Source organism: Rhea pennata, chromosome 6 (assembly GCF_028389875.1).
Source record: "Rhea pennata isolate bPtePen1 chromosome 6, bPtePen1.pri, whole genome shotgun sequence".
Taxonomy (NCBI): Eukaryota; Metazoa; Chordata; class Aves; order Rheiformes; family Rheidae; genus Rhea; species Rhea pennata.
Genome location: NC_084668.1, coordinates 1542003 through 1562064, shown reverse-complemented (window position 1 = coordinate 1562064; position 20062 = coordinate 1542003). Strand labels below are relative to the sequence as shown.

The window sequence follows — 20062 nt, the reverse complement described above, 5'->3', positions numbered from 1 at the left end:
AGGCAAACGCAAACGTAAGCTGTACGAGGATGAACAGTGTCGGCAGCAGCAGGCGATGGTGAGTCCTCGTCTGTGTTGTGTGGAAGCGTGGTCACCTGCATTCAGGAGGGATGTGCGCCAGCTCGAGGAGGGGCAGAGAGGAACTGCCAGGATTTATTTATTTTTCTCCCCAAATGGAAACTAGCAAAGCTTTGGCTGTTTGATTTAATACTGAGGTTTTAAAAATATCAGATTTTTGTGAATTCGTTCAGGTGGAAGCAGAAGGGATGAACATCAGTGGAGAGGAGAAGGAATATTCCTTCAACCTTTAAAATGATTATGTGACAATAACTTGTTTGTGAATAATCTGGTGTGAAAATCAGAGTTAAAACTTTTTTTTCATGGTATACAGCAATCATGTATCAGAATATTTGCATTCTGTCTGTTTTTAGTCTCTTGCTGCTTTTAGTAGCCATAAAGGGCTTTGAAGTCTGTTACTATGGGTGGAAAGTGAGTAGATGGGAGTAGCGTTGCAGTTAGGGTTGTGGCTCGTGCCTCGCCATCCTCCCAGGACAGCACTGCCGTCCCGGCGCGAGACGCGGGGAGCAGAGCAAAGAGCGAAGCCCCGCGGCGAAGGGCAGCCCTGCGCCCAAACGCCGAGGAACAACCTTTCCCCCGGGATTTTTCTGAGCTCCTTAGTGTAGCAGCGCTAGCCCCCGAACAGCCTGAGCTCAGTGGGGCTTTGGGGTTTTCTGTCCTCTGCTCCGTGCGGCTAGCAAGGGCACTGCCGGCGCTGCTGGGGAGGCTCCTTCCTGAGCCTGGGATTTGCAGAGAACTCGGAAAACCACCTCTTGCAATTCGTTTTATGTTTCCGGGAGAAAAAGCTTGCGAAAGAGCTAGCATAATACACAATATTTTTATTCTCACTCCATATTAAAGTTAATGAAATGATTTGTGTTTAATTTTCCAGGAAAAGATAACTAACTAGAATTAGTCTAGTAAAGCAGTAATTCATAAAATCATTGCCATGTTTAAAAAATCTAGGCATGCTGGAGAAAAGATAGGGTATAGTTCTTTGAAAGGATCAAGTAATTTGTTTCTGAAGAGATTTTACTGGAATAAAAAAATACAATGAATGATAAAAGGAAAAAAGACTAGAATGAAATTTAATAGCAGTTTCTGTCCAAAAGCCTGTGTGTCTTACATGGAACAGTGACAGTGTCGGTAAAAAGCTACTGGCAGATTTTGAGTATCTGAATTGAGATATGTTTTCTAGAAATACCTGTTTAATATCAGAGGATCAGAGATAAATTCAGTGTTCACAGTACTTGCAGGGAAGAGTGATCAAATGTATTACTGTGTCATATCTTGTCTGTGTAATGAACAAATCTATACAATTCAGTGATTTTTTACAATTATGTGGACTTCTGTAGTCATTTTACCAGTGACTATATAAGAATGAGTTTTTTTTAGTATTGAAAGGAGAAAACCCTTTCTTCCCCGCAGAGTGCAGGTTCATCTGCCTTCCTTTGACAACGTAATAGCAGATTGTACTAAGGGCAGACAAAAATGTGCTTTAAAAAGATGTCCACGAAGGCACATTTTAACAAATATTCCTGTGGGTGGAAATTCCTCCTTGTGCAGGTTGTCGGGAGGAGAAGCGGTGACAGTCTGGGGCATGTTGATGCTGAAACAGGGACGGAAGGGTAAAGTGCACCTGATACGGTTCTGTGCTCTTCTCTGCCCTATCTAGCAAGAGACTCCTGGGCTGATTTGCAAATCTGTGTAGTAACGTGTATTTCAGTTTTAATATGTGTGCCCGTTTTTAGTACAAACGTGTTCCTTGGCACCCATCAACTTGAAGTTTCACCTGAACTGACTAGTTGTCACTGAACTGCAAAACACAAGATGTTAAACACAAGAATATTTTGATGTTGTCATTGCTTATCCCAACGGAGTACATCACTTAGCATACTAATGAAATTATGTAAAAGGACTTATCCCTAGTTAAATAAAATCTGCACTAAGTTACTATGGCAACTGGTACGTGTATTTCAAGGAGTTCTACTTAAAACTCTGTAACGTTATTCAAGTTTTAGATACCAAATAGTTCTTCTACTGTATGTCTTATTGGTAGGATGTATTGTAAATGCTGGTCTTGCTGTCCATTTGGAACGAAGAGCAAAGCAAAGGGTGGGATGAGCCTGAATAAGGAATCGGACAGTTGGTGATACCTTTGCTGATGCCAGCGAACGTCAGTAAAGAATGAATCCCAAAGAATTTACATTATCCTTAGAAGAGCAGACCTCCGTGACCCTGTAGGCATCCCATGGAAACCTTCCTTTGTCCCTGTAGTACAAATCAAGACCCAGCTGCCTATTACGCCTCCAGGTCTGCAAACCAGGAGCTTCAGCCTCTCGGCAGCCTTTGGGGCAACTTTAAGTGCAGATCCCTGGACTGGCTGAATCCTTGCAGCTGATGTTCGAGTGTAGCGCCGTGCAATTTTCTGCTTGTTTTGCCTAAGAAAAGGCTAGAGTATTTAGTTTCTCTACAACTTGATTCAGGCTATCTGGTAATCTGCTTCTGATAGAAATTATCATCTTCATTGACTCTCCAGGAGCCGCTAGGGCAACTCGGGTCTTTCCACTGCTATCTCAAGCATCTAAAACTGTGCGAGTTGAACTGAGACCTACATGTCTAGACCCTTGCCTTAATATTAATAACATTTTAAATGGATCACTAAGAGCAAGTGACTAATTTATTCTCATTGGCTTTTCTAGAAGTAGTTCTGGAAAGGAGGAACTTATTCTTCAGTACTGTTCAGAGCCGGGAAAGAGAGGGGGCTGCAGAACAGCGTACAATGCAGGAACTGATGTATATCATGTCAGAGTTGCAGTGATCTAACAGAGAAATCTCACTGTTACTTCATTAAACAATAGGGAATTAAAAATTGGAATTATATAATTGCTTATACTAATGCAGTTGTACTGAAGAACAGTGAGCTTAGGGTGTAGTTTGGGCTCCAATAGTGGTGAGGGAGAATTTATAACCGGGAGAAGTTTTTCAAGTTATCTTCTTGGTGTAAAACTTCTTTTTCAGTATACCATGCCACTCACCTAGCCTATGAACTAGAGAACAAACATTCTGCGTTTGTGTTTCACTTCTGTAGTTCTATGATGTTCAAGGTACCTGTGCTACTTTATCTTTTTATTAGTCTGTATTATTAACCAAGGTCTTCTGCACCTTGCTCAGAATAGCCATAAACATGATTCTGATTTTTTTAAAAAAGGGTAAATATTCCTTTCTATTTTTTAAAATATTATGAATTTCTGGAAAATTCAAATGCGTGGATACCATTGATATCCTACACTTTACAGTTCATTACAGGATGACACCTTTCTAAGACTGTGGAGAAAAAAAAGTGGTTTGTGTTTGTTTATGTTGTAAGATAATATAACCAAGTATACCATTCACACAAGCTTTCAGACTTCAGTTAAAGTCCATGCACTTTCATTTACTATTAAGAATTGTACCTTTACTGTTTGCCTTAAACTTTTGCTGGAAAATCCCTGTTAGCTTTTGACCCGGGGAAATAAATCAGGAGATACCTGCTGATCAGCCTATTAGGCAGGGTCCTTCCTGCTCTAATCTTGGCACATTTTGTTTTTGTCTTCCTCAACATTTTCTGCATATTTTAATTTTAGATTTGGCAGTGTGGTGGCTCCCTGGAGATCGTGACATGCTCGCATGTTGGTCATGTATTTCGTAAGGCAACGCCGTACACTTTCCCTGGAGGCACAGGACATGTCATCAATAAGAACAACAGGAGACTGGCAGAGGTCTGGATGGATGAGTTTAAAGACTTCTTCTATATAATATCCCCAGGTAATAAATTATTTTCTGATCATAATGATATGTAAAACTGTCTGAAAAAAGGAAAGTGTAAATGTAAGGTATGAGTATGAGTGCATATGGATGAGTGCGTATATGTATGCTGTAAGCTGAGACATAGGTGCTTCCAAGATTCAAGACGATGTCCTTCTGCGTGTCAAAACCATCTGTGTTATTTTCCCAAGGTAAAAATACCACATAAAGCTCCCTCTCTTCTGAAGATCACAAGGGTTTTTTTAAAGAACGTAATTCTCATTGTGTCAGTTTTCGAACAAGTAGGGAAGCTCTTTGCCCCCTATTTAATCTAAGAAACAGAATTTGTACAGATTATCCCTTCGCTGTTACGCTCCTTGAAAGTCCCTTGAGGAAGTGCTGTTGAGCAGGACAGTAGAAATGCTCTAGGTTACAGCCTGAACGGCAGTGGCCTTCTAGAGCAAAAGAATCCAAGTGCTGTGAAGCATCTGTCCCCCTTCCTTCTGCCTTGCTCTTGCTAATTATCAGTCCTGAGTGAAAACATCGCATTTTAAACATCTCAAATTTTCTTCCTTGGGGTGGTTTCTTTTATGTCTCAGTACAATAAACAGCACATACAAAAACTACATGCTTGCATATGATAAAGAGACATTATTCCTGATATTACAACATTGTTAAGGGTTGTATGGTGGGTAAATATTTTTATGCAGTAACCTATTGTACATGTATTAAGGCTGGGGATGTTTTTATCTGAAGGTAATTATGTCCCCAAAAGAGTGACTTCTGTGGAGTAGATGCAATAAATAGGGAGTGGGATATCAGGGTTTTATTGGAGTCTGTGCCACTCCAAGCTCTGCATCAGAGAAGGACTCATCCTGCTCAACTTCATATACAGCTGCGTAGCACCACGTTCGCCACGCAGTGACTAGAGCCAGTGCTTTGGTTCGTATGAAGCGTGAACACGTGTAAGTTCCATGACGTTTTACCTCAACTTTGGTTTTCGCTTTTATTTAAGCATCAGTTTATTTCATGCAGCTCTTAAATAATTCTTCTTTAGAATAATAATAATGCTGAAGTCTCTTAGATGACAGTTTTCTGTTATTATTTTTGTCATTTAAAATTCATATGATCACTTGAAAAAATTACGCGGGGAGGAAATCAATTTTTATGAAATTCAGTGCATTAAATGAAAACTTTTTTTAACAGATCAAAGACAAGAATCAAAAACTTTAACTTGTGGCCATGATCAGAAAAAATCAGAGTATATAACTGTGAGCTGGCTCTGGGTGAAGACTGTTTTGCACCTGTATTTGAAATAGTCTTTTCATTGCCAGTCTTTTCATAAGCTAGCGTTTTAAAAACAGGCTTTATGATCTAAACCTTTTCTTTCAATGAGTTGGCACCAATAACTTTATTTTATTTGACTGAAATAAATGAAAAAATAAAGTTAATATACTTTAGAATGCTATTTGCATTTCAAAGATTTTTATAAAAGATGGAAAACCATTTTGCAGTTGTTTTACTTCCAAAGTTTTAATAATACATTAAAAATACACAGTAAATAAATGATTTATTTCCATTTAAAAGCTAGAACTTACAAAGGCCTCACACATGAAAGTCAATTATTTTTAATAGTATATATTAATTATTACTTAAAATGATTGTGGTAAATGGTGGTCGTGGATTATGTAAGCTATTGTCCTCTTGGCTAATCTTCCCTTTCTTCCACCTGTGTATTTTCTACCAACTTAAATTCCATAGCAACAGAACCCGTGAGTGTAAATTTTCACTATGACCAAGAATTAAGCTCCAGACCCTGTTGTTATCTGCATGAGTTTTGCATTTCATCTCCAGCACAATTTCCTAGTGTTTTACCTGAGCTCACTCAGCTTGAAAGTTTACTTGTTTCCACAAGCTATTTTGCTGCTTCAGTTTTCTGGGAGTTCAGGACATTTCGGTCAGTAATCATGTGCCACCCTATGATCGTAAGTAGAGTAGTCTGAAGATTCTTGGTTTCTGGCTGGGCTGTCACACGTATCCAATGGCTGGCACAGTGTGGGTTCATAAAATATTCTGAGGCTGCTCTGGAAAACCCTTACAAGCCAATACTTTGAATGCACCGTAAAAAAAAAAAAAAAAAAAAAAAAAAAAAAAGCCTATGCTCTGCTAATGGTATAAAAAAGATATCTATGTATCTTATGTATCTATATACACACTAAAGATAGGTTATATAAAATGTAGATACAGCCAGAAGGTGAAAGCAAGAAAAAAATTAAGAAAAAGAAACAAGCCGAGCCCTGTAGATCCGCGTTAAAAGGAACCTCTGGGAAGGAGCACAGCAAAGCGTGCTTTCAAACCAAACATGCGTGCGTACTCTTACTCTACCTTTTGCCAACTCCCTGCTTAAACAGGTGTCAAACAAGTCTGAGGTGACTGCCCGTGCACATAACTATGCTCCCACTGAAGTCAGTCGGGTTTTGCTAAATAATACGATGCTACAAGATTTGGGTGCTGTTAGACGGTGGTTTCGTGGCTCAGCTCCCCACTGGGCAGGTTGGCAGGAAGACAACTCAACTGCAAGTGAGGGGAGGTGCAGGCAGGTTTTTCTCAGTCCCAAAATAACTTCTCAAGTGCTTCTTCTCATCATATGCTAGCCACAAGGCAAAGAGAAGAGCATCTAAGGAAGAACATCTCTTCTCCTTTTCTGGAAAAAGACTAGTCTAGTAGCCTCCTGGAGCAGGTCATCAAATAGTTTCTCAGTCTGATATGAGGGATGAAACTGGGAAAGAAGATGAAATGTTCCAGACTTCAAGACTGGAACAGTATGAAAAGGCAAGCTAGACAACTGGGTCTTGACATGCTAACCATCGTCTCTTCCTCTTATTTCTTGCCTTTGGCAGCAGTGTTTCCACAAGGCAGGGTGAGGTGTCCAGAAGTCACTGACATCTTCAGATCCTGTTTGTCTTCTGCTCTCCACGTTTCTTCTGAGTCTCCATGAGAAGCAGATGCTCTTATTCTGGAGGACTAAGTCTGCTATTAAAGCTACTGGTGTTTTATTTCTGAAATTAAAAAGCAGTAGCTTCAAGTATAGAGCATGATCTGATCTCATTTCTGCCTCCCTTTGTGTTTGCAGAGGTCACTCCTAATGTTGACGGAGTGGGCATCTGCACAAGCGCTGCACCGTAGGGAAACGCCCAGTGGAGTTCACCTGCCCTCGTTTCAACACAGTGCAAAAAACCACATAACATCAGTGGGATACAGTGGCATTCACAGAATCCTCTTAAAGATGGAATTGAGCAATTTTGAGATAGGCAGAACTGTGTCCCTCTAACTGGTAATTGTACCTACCCAAATAAAGTTGAAGGAATAGGACACATGACAGAAAAATTTGGCTGGCAGTTTGTAACATAATTGCTTTCTATTCTCCTGTAAGAGGAAGGAAAAAAGAAAAAAGAAAAAAAGTAAACTTAATGCTGAGAAATGGACATCTAATAAGATCTAGAAGTGAATTTAAAATCAGTGTGAAATGCTGTAGAGATCATAAATACTATCACATAGAATTATCCATTTTTTAAATTCAGTTCTCCTTTATTAACTTCTCTTTCTGAGCAGTCCCATAATACTAAGTTCCCACTGCATTTTTGTTGAACTAAATGCATTTCTAATAATTTACCTGAAAGTATATGTTTTCTTATGGCTACCAGGCTGCAAAATACTAACAGTTCATCAAACCCAAGGGACTGCTACTCCACAGTCTTTTATATTCTATCTTGACAGCAGATTTTCTAGACTGATTAGAGGCTAGTTCCTTTAAAAAGCATTTAGGTAAGATGAAGCTCTAAAAATTTCATTCTGAGTACTATTTAAAATAGAATACATTTTAAATGAGTTACTGGTAAAATGCATTAACATATAAGTGACTAGAGTAGATTTTCAAGAAGAGTGTAAGATGAAATTGCAGCTATGTGGTTTTCTAAAATGTGTTAGCATTTCAGTTAAGACACCCTTCAAAACTTGACATGTTTTAATTTTCAAATTCCTAAATGCAACACTTCCTGGATCAGATTTTCTTTCGTTTTCATTGCTCTCTTCTTGGCTTCCATTGCTTTTCTACTTGTTTTGGGATCTTCTGGACAATAGTCCCTTTGACTACAGCAGGACTCCTGTAATAAACCTTGATTTTTTTTTATATATGTATTTTGTTTTCACAGAATTTCTACTTAGATATTCTGAATTGCAAGAATGAGGAATTTAGTGTTGAGCAACAGTTAAAGTCTGGACACAAAAAGGACATGTAAAAGCAGATCGTATTTAAGCCTGTCTTTGACAGGCTTGACTGTTTCTCCAGCACATCTCCAAAAGTCTGAGCAATCTCCCTCAATTTCAGTGCTTAAAATATGATGTAGTTCTGAAGCAGGTATGATGAGTACGTTGCATGATTTAAGTCAGGTCCTTAATTTCTTTTCCTACCGATACTTGCTTGAAGTTATCATATGGTTGTTGCTGTGGCAGTGTATAATTTGCTCTTGCCCAGATGTGAAATAGATGCTTTCTTGAATTTGGAAAAATGGTGAATATTGTCATGTCATGTTCTGAACTGGCCAATACCTTGTTCTTCAGCTGGGTAGAAAATGTTCAGTTTGAAAGTTTTGAAACTTGTAGGCATTTCTAACCACAGAAGCCACTGTGCAGCTGAATGCAGAAGAGCGCCTGCTGTGTAAGAGTTCACATGAGTACATGTTTTGTAATTCCCAAGTAAGAACTTACCTCTTGGGCAGAAGTAGCAGATTATTTTCTACTATATTAGAGAAAAGCCTCTGAAATCACTTTGGATAGTCATTTTTGTGGTTATCTTTACAATTTCCTAGTCTTCAGCAAGTAGAAGGGGAGGATTTTGTTAGCAACATTTTTTTAGCTTGGATGTCTATTATTATACTTTCTAGTATGCATTTTATCAGTGGATTTCAGAAATGAAAAGATATCCCTTCTTCCATCGAAAAGATCAATTCTTGCTGTAGGCCATTTTTATTTTGGCTTCTGAGCATAGATATAAATGCAAGGCTGTCTTTAATGAACTGGTTTTCAGCACTGTCACCTAGTAGGATACCATGCATTGCCAATACCCTTTTCCACAGTAATTCCTTTGAGAAGAAAAGCAGCTAGTGGAGGAATCCTTTGCATCAATGTGCCTGGAGAGGCCATTTCTCTGCCACAGTCTCCATGGGCTGTTCCTAGGGTGGGCAGCCTGCGGTGGTCTCGGGGCTCGTCCCTTTCTGCACGCTGGTACGACTCCAAAGTGGCTCAAAAATGTAGTCTCCACTAGCAAAGAAAAAAGATGACACTAACAAGACAGAAAATTAAAAAACCCACAGCATTTCAGTTTTAAATATATGTAGTGTTGGGTAAACCCTGTCTTTCAGTTGCAAGAAACAAGATCTTCTGCAGCTGTACCTGGTGCGGCTGCTCCCTGAGCTCCTTCCCTTTGCTTTGCAAAGCTGGCTCTCAGGTGACTCAGCTTCTGCTTAGGCATCCTACAGTGCTGTGGTGGTCTTCTGGGTCACTGTTGGTTGGTAGCTTTGTGTTCATAAAAGTCACTTTGAGGCTGTGTGTTCCCATTTCATTCCCTGGAAATAATTTAAATACTCTTAGGTCTCCTTCATACTTGCTGATTTTTGAAGTTGTTTCTGAATATGCTATATAAATTGCCAGTTGAAATGTTTCTCAGGTTGAAGAGGCAAAGAAAGGAGAAAGGTAATTAAGAGGATTTAGAAAATAAAGTTAATGTTTTAACTAAGAAATCTTAATGAAAATGTGAATGTTAGTTGTTTATTTTTATATATAGGTCATTGCTGCATGTCATAAATTGTTACCAATATTGTTAAACTTCTTTTTTATCCTTTTGTCTGGCACAGATTTCTTTTCCTTTATTAATCTGAGAAATATAGATCTCTAGATAATTCTGCTAGAGAACAAAGAAAGTTGCATTTTAGTAATTAGGTCTCTGAAGCTATTATCTATCAGCACACACTCATCTACCCAGTTCTCCTCTGGGATCTGATTCATTTGATTTCCTAGATTATGTCCTAAGAGAAAGAGGAACCAGTGGTTATTCACAGTGATGTTACAGTAAGTATATCCCTCAGCATAATTAGGGTGCACACCTAGTAATTATATTTTGAGGTAAAAGTCTGATTAATCAGGTTTTGAATAGCTTTCTTGAGGCTGTCTACTTGAAAAGTGCAACTCTAACGCCACTTAGGAAGAGCCCATCCAAAATTTATTTTGCTCTCAGACGTATTTCAGATGCTGCTTTCCCTTCTCCTTGTGGAAGTTGTGCGTGCCTGAGGACCAGAGCGTTCCTGTCTGCTGCCCCGTGCACGCCGCCGTCCCGGGCGCTGCCGCCTCGCTCCTGCCGCGTGCTCAGCTGACTTGGGAACCAGAGGCTTTAGTACGTCCAACACAGATTTAAGAAAAAAATATCATGGGAGATCTCACAGATTTAATTCAGGGCACAAACCTTGGTTTAAAACAAGCCACACTTGTCCCAGCGTGCATTTTTATATAGGTGCAGGGATACGTACGTCGTGCACTTGGTGCACGTAGGGACAAGGCGGCACGCGCGTTGCTTCTCCCTGCAGCTGAGACGAACTGGCTGTGTGTCCTGCTGGTCCCTGAGTCGTCCTGGCATACCTTCCTCTCCACGTGCTTCAGCAGCCCTCCCTCGTTTATCTAACAGTCATTGTCTAGGTACACGGAATAGATTAACATTTTTTAATGACGGGTCATTTTCAGTGCAAAGGTATGTCTTCCTGTGATGTTCTAGCCATTCAAATAAGAGAGCTTTTTTTGTTAATTATTTTCATTTTGAGAAAGTTTTTTATAAAATAATATTTCATCACTTTATCTTCAATTGAACAACTGCTTCCAGAAAGATGGCATCCCTAGAAGCAATATTTTTCATGGAATGATCTTTTTTTCATCTGGAAGCTCTTGTAGACAGTGTATAGAAGTTCTGCTTTAGTGACAATTCAATTAAAGTAAGCTCCTCCATGCTATCGTATAACATTTATACTTTAAAAATACAGCGTTTCCATTAACTGCTGTATTGTTGCTACATTAAATAATAATGCAATGAAATTGTGGCTTTTCTGGGTGATTCTGATTATTTAAGGGGAGGGGGAGGGAGACCTTAGTGAGTTATTTTTTATCGGCATCATGGCAATGACGAGCTTTAAAGACAGATTGTGCAGTTAAAGGCAGTTTATGGCTGGTGTCCTCCTTGGAAGAAGAGTGGAACGTAAAGGTGTTTAAAACAGCAGTGCTTAAGAAGGCGATGGCGGGGCGGGCTTGGGGGCTGCGGCGGCTGCAAGAGCGTGCCCGGGGCAGCTGCAGGCAAGCCGGAGCAGACCCGGGCAGGGGTTTACCTACGGACCAGGCAACAAACCCTGAGTATTATCTGTTGCAGAGATGCATCTAGCAGCTCTGACCTTTCCTCAAAACCTGCCAATACCTTCTAGTTCATCGTGGCTGCCTATTCCTACTCGTTCGCGGTCTCCCTGATGGCAGAGCTCCTTCTTTTATTCAGGGAAGGCATACAGCGTGGAAAGAATGATCCCGAATTTTCTTGTCTAAAAAGTCAGAGAAACAATTCTTGTAGAAGAATACTCTATTTGTGTCATTTGGCACCGGTGTACGAGAAAACAACGTAGTTTTATTTTCGCTGTGCGTTTTGTAGTGAATAGTGCCTTTGTCCCTCATGCCTAGAGGAGGGTCCTGGTGCCGCTGCTGGCATGCGAAAGCTGTGTTTACCAAGACTAGGGCTGCGTTGCAAACTCGTGGTAAGGCCACACACTGAAAATGTAATGAGGATCACTTATCTTTTCGGTGTGGTGTAAGTATTGTATGTGAAAAGTAGTTTTGAATTTTATTTGGTGGGAAGCTAACAAAGACTCTGCAGCACCATGTGTGCATTCTCAGCCTGCCCACATCACCTGACTTACCAGCCCTAGTGGCAATATTCACCATCTTTTTCAAGTTGTTCCAGCATGTCTCACTCTACTCAACCAGTATGTTCCAAAAATGTAGACAATTATGTCAATTTATGTATTGAAATACTGTATCTGATCAGGCAACAGGCCTGCATTTGCACGCTGCGCTGAAACAGATGAAGCGTGTAATAATTCAGTATCTCTGTGCACTTACGGCACTGCTAAACCACTTTATCTTCCTAGTGATCAGTTTATATTCAACCCAATGTACTACCTGGCATATCATGCTACAATGCAAAGTTACATTATTTTTAGAGCGCTTTATTTAAGGTATTACTGAGAATTTGAACATAGTACTTCATAGTTTTAATTTGGAATTACCAGATAAGTGCTTGTGTTTTACTTAGATTTACTCAGCAGATGATGTTCAATCCTTTTTTCAAGTGTAATTATATAATTAGGTTGATGATGACTGTATCAATTTAGCGAGTAAGGGCTCTTGATAAACATTTTTGCTCTTTGCTTAACTGTTAGAATCGTAGTGCTGCAGGTCTGCCAGAGCTCTGAGTGCAGCAATTCCCAAATACACTCGTTTAACCCGTGGTACTAGGTGCAGGACCTGTAGTGAGATGTGCATGGCTGCTCTTGTGGACCCACATAAGAGATGAACTCTGCGGTAATTCAGTCATGAAAGCTGTTGCCCGGGGAGGGCTGGTCTTCCCTGTGAATGAAGCATTGCACTGCCTGGTTGTGCTGTTTTTCCTGTACTCGACCTGGCTAGAAAATGAGCATGCTAGGGATAAAGAAATCCAGCATGATGCTTAACACAACCTTTGCAGCATTGCAGATAGCAGCGGGCCTGTCTAAGTTCCTTGCTCAACCACATCTCCCATGAAATTCAGCGGCAGTGCTGAATGCGGCGTGAACAAGTGCTGCAATGCACGGCGCGAGTCAGCCGTCACGTGGTGGGCTAGGCGTTCACGCGGCCCGAGACACGTGCAAATGCGTTCGTGTGAGTGCTCTCGAGCATGGAAAATGTACTTCCACTCCATATGTATAAACGTCTTTGGAAGCACTGCTCCTACAGCCCTTGCGTGAGACACCTGAGAGGCCAGGCTGTGGGCGAGAAGGGGTATGCATGGCAGCTTCTCCCTTGTTTTCTGAATCAAGAAGTACTTTTTTTCCTGTTGTCTCTCTGCTAATATTTTTAAGGCACTGCTGAATCATATTAACATTCCTTGCTTATTGAGCTTTTCTTAAGTGCTGCTCTACTCTTCATACTAACTGAGAAAAATACATATTGAGCAAAAGCAAGCACACTGCAAGGTTCTTACAGTGTGACTCACTGATTCTAAGAAGAGCTCTTTTTTTCTTGTTTATTTGAAAAATTACAGGTGCGTATATGTACACCCATATATATTTAGCACAGCTAGGTGCGAAGGTGTCTGAAATGAGAGCTTAGCCAAAACCGCAGCTTTTCTGGTGAGTACAGGTCTGCGCCGGGCGGAGGCAGGCGCTGGCGGTGGCCCGAGGGGCTCGGGGGACGTGGGGTCTGCTCCTGCTACGCCGCCCCCAGCCCCGCTTGGGCTGTGCCTTCACACCCACCTTCTGCAGCAGCCCCAAAATGAGTTTGCTGACAGCACTGCCTATACAACCTAAAACTTTAAAGGGTTTTTTGCAAGTCTGTGTATTTCCAGTGCCCGGGTTCAGCCTGGGTCTTTGTTGGACTGGCCAGATTCGTCCAGCTAATGTAATTGGCAAAAGTAACTGAAAAGAGAATTTTGCTCTTCAGAAACAATTTAATGCTGAAGAATTACTCACCAAAACTACTCAGTTACTAATGCTGAAAAAGAATGAAAAGATACAGCAAAAATACAACAGTTGAATGAATTATGTATCGGGAAGCATTCACCCTGAATGCCCGTGCCTTTTCTGCTTAGTGTTATTCTGTTAAGACTCTGTTTGTTATTATGATTCTAAGTCATAAAAATTACAGTTGTGGCCATTATTACCAGCTTGCTAGAACTTTAATGATCGCATACTTAAATCTTTAGGAACTGTAGCTGCAGCAAGGCTTGCTGGAAAGGAAGGGCAGGGGGTGGAGGGCATCAGTGAGCGTGCAGCGACCTGCAGTAGGTGCCAGGAGCTCTCCACGGAGGACCGAAGTGGCAGTGTAAGGGTTCGTTAGTCTCGCTAAGCCTCTGTTTTTCTGTCTAAAATATGCATGTATAAGTAGCCTAAATTAAATGTTTGTTTATAGGGTAAAATATCATTTAAAGTCTTATTTTTTTTGATAGAAGAAGCTTTAAAGTGCAGCACACTATCATGACAATGCTTTATTTGCAGAAACATTGGCAATTATTGACTCATTTTCTTGAATAATGTTGTTGTGTGGTAGAAATCTACAGCTTACTTCCCCCAAGCACATATAGCTGACATTTTCCCATGGAAAACTCAGATGTGATACCATATTTCACACTAGGAAACTGCTACATGAATTTATCTTAAATTGCTGGTGAGTTAAAGTAAGAGCCTCTTAGAGTGAGGGATACAAGGTGTGGTTGGGGAGGGTGAGTTAGGACATTTTGTTTGACTTCTTTGTGCATTATATGTGTTTTTGTGACAGTGTGAACGAGTCATGTCAAAGAACGCCAACTTCTTTACTCTTTTGACTGATTAGAAATTGTACAAGTTGCCAATTAATTTGTCTGCTTTTGATACAGGTATTAACTGAACATCCCTGTGATTTGTGAGTGTCCAGCATTACAAGTCTTGCTTTCTGAATTGCATTGTGAGAAGCTTTGGAAACCCTGCAGGAGTGATGCTGCCCGGTGTAGCTGGCTGGGCTGACTCGCTCCGCGGTGTTGGCGAGGGAGTGAGTGGGACTGTCACCCCTGGTGCTGTGCCAAGCGCTCGCCCTCCGCCGGCTTCAGGAAAAAGGCAGCATGCTGAGTGTCCTCAGAGACACCAGCTGAACCGTGTTGATACAGAAACTGGTATCTTTCGGAAAGTATTAGCAAATCTCCTCACTCTGTAATTTATGTCCTACCAAACCTTCTGATTTTGAAAACTCATTTTTAATTTAGCATGTTGCCATGTTTGATCCTATGAAACACAAAACAAATTTGAATGCCACTTTGTTTTTTTTAAAAAAAGCAAAAATCAATCAAACAAAGCCACCTCTGGAGTTCTGAATTTGCCTCCCAATTTGCTTCTTAGCTTTGTAATTTAAATGGGGCGTCTCAAATAATGAGCTGGCTACTATGCAAGGCAATGCAGAGTTTTAAAACTCTGCTAGAGAAAGAAATGCAGAAGCTGGCTTCTCTGTTCACATTACTGTCCATCTGCGCACACTAGAATATTAGTTCAATGAAACAATTTTTTTTATCTTTGTGAGACAGCAAAAGACTGCAAGAGCTGAATCTGAATTAAGTTTTATTATATAAAGGAAATTATTCTCACTTTTGCAACTTTGTATTTCATTCCAGTGAAATGCTTCCATCTTTATCATTACAAGTAAATGTCTTCTTCCATAGAAACGATGCATTTACCCCATTTTGCAATTGTATTCTTGCAAGCGTATTTGCAGGATACATTAGAAAAAATGCAGGCTTAATTCTACAATGATTCAATTTGTTCTGCTTGAAACACATCTGCTCTGTTAAACTAATCTGCTTTCTTTCCCGAGATATTTTTAATCTATTCTTTTGCGTGCCACCCTTTCTGTAGCTTCTTCTGATGCTGTATTTTTTTCCATTCAAGGACGTTTCTCTCCCATTTTCTTATTTAAATGTAAGCAGAGTTACAAGTCATTACTTTCATATTTCCTCCGAGTCCCATTGATTATTTAGCAAGTAGTGACACTAAATAGGTATTGATTCATATTAGGCTGGTTTAAATTGAGCAGAAGGGAACATAAAAGCTTACGCGGGGTCTGCACAGCTGAGGTTCCTGCTGGAAGGAAAAGCAGAGCGCGCGTGCCCGCGGCGCGGTGGAGAAGGAGACCTCTGGTGCGAGATTTTGTAAAACTTTAAATTTAATCTTTTTCTAGTTTGTTGAATTACAGAAAGTTCAATTATGCAGGTGAGACAGACTAAATCAGAAAAGGCTACTGCTGTCTGTTTATGCAGCTCCACCTCCATGCGCTGCCCTTCGTGTACCTGAGCAACCCGTCACCCGTGATGGGAAAGTCGTGGTGCGGCGCTGGAGGTCCTCTGGGGCCTCTGCCTCCTCAGGGGGTCTCCACCTAGCAAATCCGGAACGGGAAATCCATGCGAAAATGGGAAAGCAGAACAGAGGCGGGGTGTCCACTGAGCCCACAGGGTATTTTCCCTGGGAGACTGCCGCTTCTGGTGCGTCCGTAAGTAGAATAGCAACGTGTGCGCGGTGGGGGATGGCTGTTGTGGTGCTGGTGATCACAGGCTCCAACCATGCTAATGTCCTTTCTCCTCGTGTTCGGCTTTATCAGATCCCTGCAGTACAAAGCACGATGAAACACAATTACTGTTTTTTTCTAACTCCTTGAGTGCCTTCCCACGAGGAAGATTAGCTTAATTATAGATAAGAACTGAGCAGCACAAATAATAGCAGTAACACATATCTCTTCCCCAAGAAGTGGCGCCCACTCACTGTCATCTACTCCCCCTTTCCAGTAAAAGCTTGCCTTTAAAACACGCGTAAATGGTGAAAAAGTTCCTCTTTTCAAAATGCAAAGATATTTCCAGGTCGGTTCTATGTAGTTCACGTTGCAGAGATGACTTCTAAAGTCAGGCAAGCATCTTTATTTTTCCACCATCAGTATTCATGAAGGACAGCTATTCCTCCGGCAAAACTTGTGCAGCATACCCTACCTGATGCCGAGGCAGGTACTCCCCTGTCTTTGCTTCTTCGGTCCTGTTGTGGTAATAGAGAGACACTTCAGTAAAGTAATCTGATCCAAGTTGTCTTGCATAGATGGTTTTCAAGGCTGTGGTGGTTGTAGAGCTCCTGGAAACAGTTATGGTTTTCGGTTGGTTAGATCATGGTTTCTGCAAGCAGTGACTAAGATTTGTTCAGTGTGTGAAAGTTTATTTTTGAACTATTTGTAGTGTTTCCTTGACATAACGATGCAGATAAAAGTGCAACTGCCTGTTGATTTCATCAGAATACTGCCTTCTGCATGTCTGACTAAATGTGGAGGACAGCAGATGTTTCACAGTACCAGCACAGTGCTGCGGGGAATCCTGCCGAGTGTGTGTCTCTGCCCAGGCACGTTGGAGAAGCATGCTGGTTTCACCGAAAACGCGAGGAGTTCCTATTTTCATGTTGGCCCATGCATAAGCCTGTCCTGTCTTCAGGACAGACCTTCAGGTCTCCAGTGCGGTGCCTTGTCACGCTGTCATCACGTGCAAGTTGCAGGAGTGCTTTCCACACCAGAGCTTAGGCATCTGGTTGTGACATTCTTCTTCCATTTGCTATTACCTTCATTTGAAGGATTCTTGTGGCTGTCAGACCAAAATAAATGTGTGATCTTGGAGGCAGAGACATAAAAGTTTTCCTTTCAGAATTATTGGCAGTTTTACTGACAAAAAGTTCTAAATGGGTAATCGCTGTGCAAAAGAAATACTGACAAACCAGCCATAAGATGCTGATTAGCAGAAGCATAGGAGTTGGGCACACTGAGATGAAACAGGAGGGTCTCAGTGCTTCTAAGAACATGTTGTCTTAAGATAAGAACCCATTTGGCAAGTGTTAAACCCATTGCAACTATTGAAGGAAAAAGTCCTTATGCATCCTTTGAATCATGAGACCTTATCTAAACTGGAGTTTTAAATTAACCCTTTATCACGTTTCTGCATCATAAGCTCATTTTCAAATGAGACTGACTAGTATTGCCGTAAGCAGAAAAGCTAGCGATGAAAAAGAGAGGAAGACTGATATCCACATTTTCTTTCTAATGGTGAATTTGGAAATGCTTCATTTCTGCTGATGATAATTTTAAGGCCCTTCCAGGCTTTTAAGAATGACTGATGATTTCACATGCCTCCAATCTGGAATAGCAAGCATGAATTACTTTAATGAATCTTACTTCTCAAGAAAAAGCAAACACCTTCCTCTCAAAATCAGGTGGGGACAGGGTGCGTAAAAGCTGAGGTGCTTCTGCACACTGTCCAACCCTAATCATAGAATAATTCGGGTTGGAGTGGACCTCAGGAGATCGACTAGTTCAGCAGCATTTACATACACTTAACCAACGTGTTTTAGGCAGTATGTGTTAAATTAAACAATGAATTGAATACTTGGGGCTGTTCACATACATGATGAGTTGTACTTAGACAACAGTTGATACTTCACAATAAAATGTTACATAACGACCATAATACTGATCTTTGGATGCTTTTATTCCCTGAAACACAGTGGAAGGAAATTCTGTGTTGAAGCTCCTTGATTCCAGAACAGCTGGTGTGTTCTCTGTTTCTTTCAATTAAAAAGAAAACTCTTCAAATCCTTTAAAAATGTTTATAAAATCTACCAGAATACGTTACCGCAGATACTGTAGCCAGACATAGGTTTTCCCCATGCCTCCAAACCTTCCCTGGCCCTACATGTCCTTCCATGGTGCCCGGCGTCCTGCGCGAAGCCCTGGCGTTGCCCCGGACTCGGCTCACGGGCAGGAGCTGGCCCCTGCCCTCGCCACCCTGCCCCGTTGCCAGCCTTGTGGCAAGGGGTTGGATCCTCGTTCTTTCCACGGAGATGTTAAAATTTCGTCCTTCTCCAAGGCTTGCGTAAGTACTGCTTAATTTCTTGGCACTGACCAAGCCCTTCCAGTTTCCGAGGAATTTTTGCTGATACGGCGTTGATTATGCATCCGTCGCCCTCAGTCATTATTATCAGGCTAAAGTGCTTCCCCGGGAGCATTTGCTTGATTTTAGCCTGTAGCAATAATTTACAGTGTATCCAGTATTTTATTTAATTATCTAGAATTAAGTACTATCCTACAATTAAACAATCATACATTAGCCTAATTTCTCAAAGACATAACAGGTAAATATTTAGGAAATAGATAAGAACTTTTTGAATTTTTTAAAAAATAATAATGAATAGTTCAACTGTTGTTGCTTACTGAGTTTCTTTAAAAATTGATAGCAGCTTGTGCTTCAGGGCCTGATTTCTTAGGAGAATACACTAGTATCCTTCGAGTTTTACCTCAATAATAATTTCAAAAAAGATCCCATAAATAATGGAAAGTAGAAGATGATGGGAATGCAGCGTGTAAGCTAGCTGGATTTCATTTATAAATCTGGTAGTGTCTTTCTAAGTATGACTGGAAACTCTTTAAATGTGGCAGTACCTCCATGTACTCAAAACTGACTGAAAGCTAGTAAATCAAACATCGTGACCAATATATCCTTGCTCTGTATTTGGATGCCCTGGAGTTATAGAGAGCACTTCTTTAAAATACTGATAAAAATAACTATGCTACTAATCTACCTAAAAATGTATTTCAAAATAAAGGCCAGTAGGCTGAGGAACTACTTCCAAAATCATCCCAACACTGAAAAAGAACCGATAGTGGTGACTGTAGATAGTTGTATAGCTGTTATAAACTGGCTGTAAACTTGGAGGTACAAACTTGGAGTTTGATATGATATTTCACAGTTATAAAAACCCTTTTAATGGTTTTTCAATTTGAAAATTAATCAAATTTAGTGTATTCTGAGAGACTTTTTGATGTCAGTGTGGTGGCGTGTCGTAGAGCGGAGCGAACGCCAGGGGAGCGTTTGCAGCAAGCCCTTGTTGCGATGAGGCTTGAAAGGAAGATGAGGAGGGCAAGCCGGAACCTCATCGATCAGCGCGGCTCAAAGACAGCTTTGGGTGGACGTCGTGATCTGCTGCCCTTCTAATGTCTGCGGTGTGGCTGAAGTGCTGTGAGGAGTTATCTCATGTGTTGCAGTGGGAATAAACCAGTAGCAGCTGAGTGCTGGAAACTAGTGTTTTGGCTTCCGCTATTTCTTCCAAAGGCACTTGCACAGGAAATCCCTCATCTAAGACTAAACTAGAATACAGAGAATATTTTTAACTATTTATTCAGATGCTTTTAGAGTTCTAGTTCCTAATGATTCGATATAACCATGTAGCAAGAACCTTTGGATTGGCCTTTATATTTCTTCCTGTGAGGCACTCTGCCTTCCTTAGCTATCCTGCTCTTCCCCAAAGAGTACTGAAAATATATGTCAATATTGAAAAGCATA

At 40.8% G+C, this 20062-nt stretch overlaps 1 protein-coding gene across 1 annotated transcript in view; it reads left to right on the top strand.

Moving 5' to 3' along the window:
• The window catches only part of GALNT13 (polypeptide N-acetylgalactosaminyltransferase 13), a 145006-nt gene that overhangs the window by 98859 nt on the left and 26085 nt on the right, over nucleotides 1-20062 (top strand). The window contains exon 9 of the mRNA XM_062578606.1: nucleotides 3684-3864. Within this exon, the coding sequence (XP_062434590.1) occupies nucleotides 3684-3864 (181 nt within the window). The remainder of the gene's footprint in view (nucleotides 1-3683; nucleotides 3865-20062) is intronic.